This window comes from Epinephelus moara, chromosome 23 (genome assembly GCF_006386435.1).
Source record: "Epinephelus moara isolate mb chromosome 23, YSFRI_EMoa_1.0, whole genome shotgun sequence".
NCBI classification, from domain to species: domain Eukaryota; kingdom Metazoa; phylum Chordata; class Actinopteri; order Perciformes; family Serranidae; genus Epinephelus; species Epinephelus moara.
The window spans coordinates 24,396,225-24,407,495 of record NC_065528.1 but is presented as its reverse complement, the minus strand read 5'-3'; the positions used below and the strand labels follow the sequence as shown (position 1 = coordinate 24,407,495).

Here is an 11,271-nt window from a genome sequence, read left to right as displayed (position 1 = left end):
TAGGCATATGACCACACATAATCTGAGGGGACCCCTCCATTATTGACCCCATCAAACAAAATGGGGGCGCTAGAGAGCTAATTTCTTATCTAGGTCTAACCGTCATATCGAATTTTACTAAACGTGGTAGATATGTAGAACAGGACACCTCAAGGTGACTGGAGAAATTTAACTCTAATTGGCAACTAGGTGGCGCTATAACAACAGTAAAATGCTTAAAAATGGCTAAAATGCAACCGGTTGCTGTGGCTCCCCCTGTGGACCAATGTTGTTGTTTTTTTTCTAATTTTTGGTTCGACTAAATTATGGTATGGTATGCTGCTGCAACAAGGGCTAGCTGCACCTTTCCCATGTGAACTACCAGTGCGCCCCACTTTTAAGCCAATACAACATATAAACACTTCAACTATCTGCCTTTCAACGTGCTACCTTAACTACTAATGTACAGTTTTAGCCCACTAACTATCCCACTATTGGAAATGGTACTACTGTACTTTCAATAAAGCAATCGTACTCAATCACTCAATCAATTTCACAAAAACTGTCTGAATACATTGCTCTTCTTAATGGGTTCAGTTGACTATTTAATCTGCAATTTCCAAGATTTTCCAACTTTTGCCAAGAGGGAACTTTAGATATTGGTCCCTAGATTATGTTCACCCAGTTTCATGCAATCGGTCAAACTTGTTTGTTTGTCTTGTCTTGCCGGGTTTAGATGTCAGTAATTTGTATAGTGTTAGTATTATCACTTTTTATTTTGCTTTTTTGTCTTCCCTGCTTTGCAAAAATATCAATAAAAATATGTCTGGGGAAAAAAAAATCTACCACTTTTTCTCTTCCCCTCACAGGTGTGCTGAGAAAAAGTACCCTGAGGACCTGCCCTCCATCAGTGTCATCTTAATCTACCTGGATGAAGCTCTGTCTGTGATCAAGAGGGCCATCCGCAGCATCATAGACAAGACACCAGCTCGGCTACTGAAAGAAATCATACTGGTGGATGACCACAGCAGTAATGGTAGGTCCACCTGCTATGACAAAATACTGTTATTTATGAGATTACTCAAAATTATAAAGGGTCAGTTCAGTCACATTACACCAGATATTTACTCTCTTAGTTGTATGTATGAATTTGTTTATTGTACAGACGTCAATTAAAGTCAGTGTGTGACTGTATCTTGAAAAGAGGTCTTATTTTTACTTTCTGCAGAGGATTTAACGGACAAACTGGATGAATACATCAACTCCATCCATGAGGAGCGTTCAGGCCTGGTGAAGAAAGTCAGGCACTCTGAGCAACTCGGCCTCACCCAGGCCAGACTGTCGGGATGGAGGGCTGCTGTGGGGGACGTGGTGGCCATCTTGGACGCTCACATAGAAGTCCACGTACAATGGTTGGTTAAAATAATCTGAGTTGTCACCTTATTTCCTTGCTGTGCAACAGTTACGGCTGAGTATCACTAGACCAAATCACCCAGTACCAAGCAGAAGCCTAATGAAACTTCTCCAGTCAAACAATACATGCCATTTGATCCTTTTGTGGTGAAGTCACATGTGGTGTATCTGATAGAGTTAACAGTTTGCGTGACAAGATCATGCCACAAAATCATTCTCACTGAAAGCTTCCATTCACATGATGGTCAGGGTCACCAACCCTAACGCTTCTGGTGTGTGACAGGCTTTCACACTGTCAAAACTTATGTGTTGCACTGTTTTGGCATGAGAACTATGTTAGTTTAGGCGTTGCCTGGCCTGGGAAGATGAACGGGTAATTGTCACCGAAAAAGACAGCAGTGTCAGGGTATGGTCACACACAAGCCAAAATAACACTGGCAAATATTTGCCTCTCATTCAGTTCCATCCAATGTGAACAGAGGGGCGAATAAAACATTGCTTCAGGTGGCCAAGCATCGTATGGAGTTCAACTTTGGTGAACTTTGACCGACAAAGTTGCAGCCTCATTCAATAGCAAAGAAGTGCGTGTGGAGGAGACATTGATTGTTGCTGCTTTCACCAGTCGATGTTGTATGATATTGTATGTATTGTATGACATTTTTAACATCACAACTCACAAATAGTCTGGAAAGTAAACCTGTCATCACCTTTTGTTTCTGCCTTGTCTAATGCAGCTTAAGTGAAACTGTCATTGTCTGTCCAGGGCAGAGCCGCTGTTAGCTCGGATTAAGGAGGATCGCACCGTGATATTGACACCAGTATTTGACAAAGTCGGTTTTGATGACTTGACATTGACACCCTACATACCTGCTGCAGATGCCTTCGACTGGGCTCTGTGGTGCATGTACGAGTCCTTCAGACCTGAGTGGTACGCGTTAAAGGACGACTCCAAACCTGGAAAGTATGTATTAAGACTCAGTTCACCCAAATCACACAACAACACTTTTACTTTCACACTTAGAGGAACAGTGTGTAAGATTTAGAGGGATTTATTAGCACATAGCGATGAGGACCGCAGATTGCAACCAGCTGAAACTTCTGCTTAAAATTCCTTCATTGTTCAGGAGGTTTTTACTATGAGCTGAATTATCCACAGAGGTCTCTTCCTCTCCAAAATAAATGGACCAGATAATTTACACCAGTAAATACACTTAATAAAGCAGTTTCATGTTAAAAATCAGTGTTTTTCTATGCTGTTTGGCATGTCAGAAACAGACTGCTAACCTGTCTGTTAATCTGTACACACCTTTATTCTCTGATAACTTCAGGACGTCCAGGTTTTACAGTTAGCTAAATTATCCACAGAGGTAACACAAACTATATCTACCTACCTATCTGTCTACCCATCTGTCTACCCATCTACCTACCTATCTGTCTACCCACCTACCTACCTACCTACCTACCTACCTACCTATCTGTCTACCCATCTACCTACCCATCTACCTACCTACCTACCTACCTATCTATCTACCTATCTGTCTACCCATCTACCTACCTACCTACCTACCTATCTACCTACCTATCTGTCTACCCATCTACCTACCCATCTACCTACCTACCTATCTACCTACCTATCTGTCTACCCATCTACCTACCTATCTGTCTACCCATCTACCTATCTATCTACCCATCTACCTACCTACCTACCTACCTACCTATCTGTCTACCCATCTACCTACCTATCTGTCTACCCATCTACCTACCTTTCTGTCTACCCATCTACCTACCCATCTACCTACCTATCTGTCTACCTACCTACCTACCTATTTATCTACCCATCTACCTACTTATCTGTCTACCTATCTACCTGTCTACCTATCTATCTACCCACCCATCTACCTACCTACCTACCATCCTACCTACCCATCTACCTAATACCTACCCATCTACCCACCCATCTACATACCTACCTACCTACCTACCTACCTACCTACCTACCCACCCATCTACCTAATACCTACCTACCTACCTACCTAATACCTACCCATCTACCTAATACCTACCTACCTACCTAATACCTACCCATCTACCTAATACCTACCCATCTACCTACCTACCTACCTACCTACCTACCTACCCACCCATCTACCTACCTACCTACCCATCTACCTACCCATCTACCCATCCATCTATCCATCTATCCATCTATCTACCTACCTACCGACATTTGAAAAAGATCATCAGCAACACTTCTTCCAGAAATGTTTACACAGAATAATCTTGGGCATGGGGACCCCACCTGACTATTAGACCAACAGTGACCCTGTATAAATTCAGCTGCTTCTAATAGGAAGTGAAAGCCTGGATAATAATAACCCGACTGTATTGTAGACATATGATTTGCATAATGTAGAAGTGCCGACAAAGTACCTGATATATGTTTTTATAACACTGGGGCAATGTGTACAGTGTCAACAGATTGATAGGCTCTTTGCCATGAAGTCCCATACACGCTGGTAAGTATTGTAGCTGCACGGCAGTTTGTTTTTCCCATGTAGGAGAACATCTGAATGGACGTACATAACAGTATGATGTGCATAAAGACACAAAGCCTTCATCTACAAGAAAACCTACAGACAGATACTGTATGCTGTTCATCATGGTGATAGTTTCCACTCCTCTCTCTCTCAGTCTGATTATGTGACACAGTGCGTTGCACAATCCAGTGCTATCAAGAACATTGTTAAACAGCACTGCTTCAGAAGGACCTGACCTCCTTCCTTTTTGTCTAGACAACTAATTAACTTTATCTGTATCTGATGACACTGTACACATTGACCCACTGTTGTCAAAACTCTGGCTTTGACTCATGACCTCAGTATTTCTAAACTCTAATGGATATCTCAAAAATCTCAGCAAATGAAAACAAAACTATTTATATGTAGGAAAATATATATACACATTATTCATATATTTTTCTGACTTTAAGGAAGTAACACAATGTAATGTATGAAGTGTGGTTGGTGTTTACATGTCAAATTTCTTAACGTGACATATTCTGTCCTCAGGAGCCCCTCCATCATGGGGATTCTTGTCGCTGATCGCAAGTTCTTTGGAGAAATCGGAAGCCTTGATGGCGGAATGAAAATTTACGGTGGTGAAAATGTGGAGCTCGGCATCCGGGTGAGATTATCAGGACGCTTGTCATATGCATTGTTACATAAGTATGAAAAACACACACATGTAGGACTGATTTTTCCTTATGTTCTCTAGATAAGTTAGTTGGTTAGGTTGCTGCCTTCAATGAAAAATGAGCCTGAGAATAGCATTTAGCTCAAAGAAGACCCCTTACAAAGAGATGCTAGCAGGACTGTAAACGCTTTTTAGGTCCTGATCTTTTTTGTGTAGCTCTTTGTTCTCTTGGTGTTTGCATGGATTTCTTTGAACAATCTGTCATATATGGTCGTCAGAGGATCTATGATGACACTGTTACTGTCTGTGAACCGTTGCTGGTGATTTTGTCCAGGATGTTTACCTGCCCTTTATCCTTAACCTATCCCTGCAGGCATAAGACACAACATGGTTTTGTTTGGCTATAGTGTGCAGTGTGCATGTTGCTTTGAACTCCCTGTCTCAAAAGGTTGTTCTCTGTACAGTATGTTTCCTTTTTAGGTTGGTTTCTGCGAGAAATAAGCTAACGGTAAATACACTTTAATCATATAGTGTGCTGAATCCCTGAAAAATCTGTCTTTTTAAATATCTGACCTTTGTGTTTTGGCAGGTGTGGCTGTGTGGAGGAAGCATAGAAGTTATACCTTGCTCGAAAATTGCCCACATTGAACGGGCCAGAAAGCCTTACCTCCCAGATTTGAGTGAAATGGTGAAGCGTAATGCACTGAGGGTGGCGGAGGTGTGGCTGGATGAATATAAATACAATGTCAACATTGCTTGGAATGTTCCCATAGAGGTAAGGCATGATGACACCTGATCAATCAGATACATTACAGCTTGTTTTATCTAAAAAGATAAGGGTTCATAAAATAGTGTTCTGAAGAATAAAATGAATAGTGCAATCTAAATTTAATTTTGTGGCCTTTGTATCCTGTTTTTTTTCTCCCACAGAATCATGGGATAGACATTGGGGATGTGTCAGAGAGGAAGAAGCTGAGAGAGAGGCTGAACTGTAAACCCTTTAAGTGGTATCTGGATAATGTTTACCCCATGCTGGACCCTCTGCAAAACCTGCAAGGTTATGGAGCGGTGAGTAGATATGGATCAGATATGACCACATTTTAAGTCTTAATTAGCAAGTGTCACAGTCATTCTTTATTGAGGTTTAATTTAATATTTTTTAATCATCATATTGATTCTCTTTGAATCACCCAAGTCAAAGGTTATCTAATAGCAGTAAGTCAGTTGAATTTGGCTTAAGATTGTCATGTAAACTGGTGGTTCCTGACCTTTTGGCTTCCTGAACCAAACAATGTCTATATATCACTAGTGATGTTACGTCTGATACTGCAGTCCTGAGGCCTGTGTTGTGTGTAAAGGGGGCGTGTCCAAATGAAGCCCGTGTCGAAGCCCGTAACGTTTTTCAATATATCACGTGACCAAAGACAAACAAGGTCCCGTTTATCTGGAATTACGTGACTGCCTCGTTGTGTGATTCGAGTCGGGAAATACAGGAAGTGTTCTGCGTGTTCCGAGGTGATTCTGAAGATCGTTAAGTGCAGAGGATGGGATGTAATATCACAGTAGGACTGCTGTAAATCAAATGACCAGCAGATGTCAGTACTCCTACATGAGCTGTTAAACGGGGCTTCGTGTGATCGGCCTTTTGGTGACGCAATCGGCCTGAAAGATTCGACACGTTCATGGGGCTTCATCACACCATCACTACTCATCACCCATCGTCAGCAGTCGCACACGTCTGTTGGCTATGATCAAGATTGATTTTTGATTGTTATTTTTGTTGTTTGATTTTGAATAGATTTTAAAGACCTAAAAAATGATCCAAGAATTCACAAACAGAAAAGAAAAGAAAGATACAAGAAAATCTGAAAAATAAAGATAATTTTGCGTTAAATAAATATAAGTTTTATGCCTTTGCACTGACATTGCTGTGGCCAGGGGCGTTGTATTTTTTGGGTTGTCTCTCCCATTCTTATGAACACAATAAGGATGCCTTAACAGAATTTCCTCAAATTTGGCACAAATGTCGACTTGGACTCAACAATGAACCAATTCGAATTTGGTGGTCAAATGTCACTGTGACCTTGCCTTCATCTCATTCTCTTGAACACAATATTTCAAGATTGCCCTGAGGAGATTTCCTCATATTTGGTACAAGCGTCCACTTGGACTCAACGATAAACTGATTAGAATTTGGTGGTCAAATGTCACTGTGACCTTGCCTTCTTCCATTCTTTTGAGCACAATATTTCAAGAATGCCCTGAGGAAATTTTCTCAAATATGGCCAGACATCCACTTGGACAAAACGATGAACTGATTACAATTTGGGGGTTACAGGTCAAGGTCACTGTGACCTTGCCTTAATCTCATTCTCTTGAATACAACACTTCAGGAGTGCCCTGAGGAGATTTTCTCAAATATGGCACAAACATCCACTTGGACTCAACGATGACATGAATGGGATATGGTAGTCAAAGGTCACTGTGACCTTGTGTCCATCTTATTCTCATGAACAAAATATTTCAAGAAGGCCTTCAGGGAATCTCCTCAAATTTGGCAGAAATTCCACTTGGACTTAATGATAAACTGATTAGAATTTGGTAGTCAAAGGTCAAGGTCACTGTGACCCAAAAAAAAGCATGTTTGCATGTTTTTGGCCATAACTCAAGAATTCATACGCTGATTATGACAACATTTCACACAAATGTCTAACAGGATAAAATGATGAAGTGATAAACTTTTACATACAAAAGGTCAAAGGTCAAAGGTCAGCTTCGCTGTGACATCATGATGTTCTGCAAAAATCCTTTTCTGGCCATTATTCAAAAGCCTAACTCTGGAACAGAAGGGGAGACATTTGGTCAGATATTGAGTTGGTGACAGTAATCTTGGGTTACAGCTGCTGATTGTACAGATGTTCTGAGGTGCCAGGTTGAAGATTTGTGTGAGGCATTTTAAAATAAGCAGCTTCTTTGCAGCAACGTCCATATTTGAAGCATTGTCATTGTCATATGAGTCTGGACCAGAGCACCAAATGTGTATTAATCTGCAGCTGAAAATAGTCCCTGTCTAATGAATTATTTCTACCTGTTTGAGGATCACGGGATTTGTTGACACAGAGAAGGGAAGTGGATTCTGGGCTAAACCCTCAGAAGATATATCACTAGATGTTTATGTTATTTATGCTGTGCTACTATTTCTAATCGATGCTTTTAGTGGTTACTTTTCTATTTCTGCTTCTGTTAACAGCTGATTAATGATCTGAAGCCAGACCTCTGCATTGACCAAGGCCCACAGCCTGGAAACACACCCATTATATATGGATGCCACACCTTCTCACCTCAGGTACGTTCAGGGTCAGGCTGTCACCTTCTGGTCGGTTGGTCGATTGGTTGATCTCTGCGCTCCGTCCGACCAAATTCTCACTAGTCGGACATTTGTTGGTGTTACTTTAATGAGGCTGTGTGTCCACCAAGGCGTTTCTTATCCTATCTGAAAACAGCAGTTGTTCAGCACTTGTAGATGTCCTCTATGATGGCTGGTCTTTGTGGTATTTGTCCCGACCCTTTTCCACTGTAATCAGATGGCTGGTGACAGTGACAAGTGCACCAATTTTAACATTTTTTGACTCTTATTTTTGGATAAATAATCACAGAAGACATTCAATGTCAGATTTATCACTATGGATTTATTTTACGAAGTCTCCATACAGACACCGCAGTTCAAGGCTGGATTAGAAAGCTTCTGAAAGGGATACGATCACAGCGCAGCCCTTGTTGGAGAAGCAGGGTAGCTAACGTTAGCTTCTGGGCTGATAATAGCAAGTCTCTCTCTCTCACATGCAGCATTACAGAGATATTTAACGTTTGGAAAGTTATGTTGTGCGTGACAAACTTATTTTTCGCTTGAGGCATTCCACTTGCCTGAACAGGGAGTTTAATTGCCCTTGACAAGTGTAAATGTCAAGCCCTGTGACAGGAAAAAAAATGCTATGGTGGAAAACACAGTGCTACCAGGCAGAGTGTGCTCAGTGCACTGTGGCTGATTTAGTTAATCTAGAAATAATAATCATAATAATAATGTTTTTTTCCTCCATCAATCAATCGACTGGTTAAAGAGTAGGTAGAATTTCAGTCGACCAATTGTTTCTTTAGATTATTATTGGCCTATTTCATGGATTCACCACATGCACACTGACTGTTAATTTGTTTGTGCATACTTATTGTTCTTCTGTGTGTAGCACTGTTTTTATCGCACTGACGGACAACTCTACATCGGCGGAATCAAATCTCACAAGTACAACAGCAACCGCTGCTTGGTGGATTCCGGCACTATCTACCCTGGACTGTACGAGTGCAAAGCGGCCCGGCAGAAGAAGTTCCACATGCTGTGGGATTTTAAACAGGTACATATTACACTTCTGAAATATAAATCTGATCTGTTTGGAGGAAAAGAAATGTGTCTCATTGTGTGTGTTGTGTTTTCTTTCCAGGACGGACCAATCCAGAACAGAGAAACAAAGAGGTGCTTGGAAATTGCGCAGGGTGAAGACAGCTATTACAAACTGGTTGTTGGGCAGTGTAGTGGTCAGAGCTGGAAGATACAACATCTCATCAAAGACCACTAACAGATTGGTGGGCAAGTCCCAGAAGGCAACATAATTAATGAGCCATTGTTGCACAAAAACTGCACCTCTGAGAAAGATCTGGAACAACTGTGTGTCTCTGGAGTTTACATTTTGCACCAGATGACTTGGATCCACAAGAATCGGACTGTACACGAGCAAAGTTGTGAAATTTTTTTATTTAATTACTGTTTTTGCCTCTTATTGTTTTGACAAATTTTACTTGATGACTTACTTGTGTGACACAAAATATGAACTACACCTGAGTAATGATTTTTTTTAGGTTGGTTTTGAATAGAAAATGTCCTCATGAACATTTACTAGTGCAGTTTTTCTGTGTGAAAATCCTTTTTATGACGACAACAGATCGGTTGTGGACAGCTTTGAATACAATATCAATAATGATACAGTAGCTACATTTAAGTTGAACTGTTTAAATAAAGACTAGTAAATGTTTGCTTTAGTTAAGCGCTTTTTATTACAATCATTCAAGTCAAACAGGATCTGTTGTGGTTCAGTTGTGATGAATGATTTAAAATGAAGGCGTCCCATTTGTTCTGCCACATGATCCGACAGGTGTCCTTCAGATGAGCTGGCAGGGAGCTGTACCTGCAGGCAGAAGAAACTGTTCATGAGAAGGAATTCATTTAACTGTGAAATGATATTATAGGAAAGGCTGCTGGCTAAAAATATCCAAGTTTTCAGCTCTAATCTAGACATTCTGTTATCAAATATGGACATTGTGTAAAGTTAATTAGATTTTGGATGTCACTGTTCAGGGACCAGTTTCATGAAAGCATTTTGAGAGCACTGCTTTCACACATGTCACAATTGATTGTTGCATTTTGCAGAGATTTGAGAGTCTAACAGGGCTTCATTGTGTTAAAATGAAGACGTTTTAAAAATAAGTCGAGAAGAAATTATCCAATGTCACGAATTACAGCTCGCATGTTGCAAATTTGATGAAACGTGCCTCCGAAGGAAGGTCCGAAAACCCCAGATGTCACTGAGATACTACCAGGAGAAGATTTCAACTGAGACACAGCTCTGCACCAGGTTTGTGTTTCAGTGTCTTGCAAGTTTCAGGTATCTGCAAGAAGGTTTTTATACTGCGGTGAAATTAAAGGTACACTATGCAGGATTTTCCTTCAAAACAATAACTCGTACAAAGCTCTTACAATCATCACTTGACCCACTAGAAGCGTGTGCTGGTGTATTTATCTGCAGAGACTCTGCCCTCGTGGACACAGTGCAGAAAAAACGCTAATATAGCAGTGGGGTGAATCTGGGGTTGGCTTTCACTTTTGCTGGCGATACCCTTTACACACCGTTACCAACAATTCCTGCATAGTTTACCTTTAAAGGGTAAGTCCAGTGATATTTTAGATTTTTGTTATCGTCAACAAATCCCACAAAAGACCAAAACAAAAGAAATGTTAAGGCTCGGACACATTTTCCTCACTGAACGTCTGCGAACTGCTGCAGACTTGTTTTGGCAGCAAAGACGCACACACTGTTCCATTTAAACTACAATTGAGAGGCCACACTGGTCTGGAATTCCACACATGCACATTTCCTGATCCATAGTCCAATCCAGCTGGTAACGGTAATGCGCCATAATGTTGTTTACCAACCTCCTTAAAAATTAAAAAGAAGAAGCAGCATGTGCGTTAGGAAAGAAAATAGCAAGCCCAAGACAGCAAGACGAGCTCCTGTGTTTGTTGTTTTCAACGTCATTTGACTGTCTTTGTATTCTTTTAAAGACAAACTATATAAATGTAGGTGAAGGTAGATCTCCTATCGCAACTTCTCTTCAAAATAAGCATCCATTTTGTTTTCTTCGTCTTGGCAAACCAGTTGGATGTGCATACCCCACCCACTGGACTGGGGTGTGGAACAAGAGATTATCTTACTATATAATGACGAAAACTCTGTCTGTGTGTGTCTGTTCCACGTTTTTCTCCTCACTGACTTGGTCAAGCCATGTGAAATTTGGCACAGTGGTAGAGGGTCATGGGAGGATGCTAATGAAGCAATATTACATCAATTGGCCAAAGGGGGG

At 40.9% G+C, this 11,271-nt stretch overlaps 2 protein-coding genes across 2 annotated transcripts in view; one reads left to right on the top strand and one right to left on the bottom strand.

Moving 5' to 3' along the window:
- The window catches only part of LOC126384603 (probable polypeptide N-acetylgalactosaminyltransferase 8), a 13,712-nt gene extending 4,068 nt beyond the window's left edge, over nucleotides 1-9,644 (top strand). The window contains exons 3-11 of the mRNA XM_050035707.1: nucleotides 849-1,015; nucleotides 1,208-1,391; nucleotides 2,156-2,353; nucleotides 4,461-4,575; nucleotides 5,174-5,359; nucleotides 5,515-5,652; nucleotides 7,835-7,930; nucleotides 8,826-8,990; nucleotides 9,078-9,644. Of these exons, the coding sequence (XP_049891664.1) occupies nucleotides 849-1,015; nucleotides 1,208-1,391; nucleotides 2,156-2,353; nucleotides 4,461-4,575; nucleotides 5,174-5,359; nucleotides 5,515-5,652; nucleotides 7,835-7,930; nucleotides 8,826-8,990; nucleotides 9,078-9,212 (1,384 nt within the window). The 3' untranslated portion in view covers nucleotides 9,213-9,644. The remainder of the gene's footprint in view (nucleotides 1-848; nucleotides 1,016-1,207; nucleotides 1,392-2,155; nucleotides 2,354-4,460; nucleotides 4,576-5,173; nucleotides 5,360-5,514; nucleotides 5,653-7,834; nucleotides 7,931-8,825; nucleotides 8,991-9,077) is intronic.
- Nucleotides 9,645-9,680: 36 nt separating this feature from the next.
- ada2b (adenosine deaminase 2b) overlaps nucleotides 9,681-11,271 on the bottom strand; it is a 9,285-nt gene continuing 7,694 nt past the window's right edge. Inside the window, exon 10 of the mRNA XM_050035713.1 lies at nucleotides 9,681-9,818. Within this exon, the coding sequence (XP_049891670.1) occupies nucleotides 9,698-9,818 (121 nt within the window). The 3' untranslated portion in view covers nucleotides 9,681-9,697. The remainder of the gene's footprint in view (nucleotides 9,819-11,271) is intronic.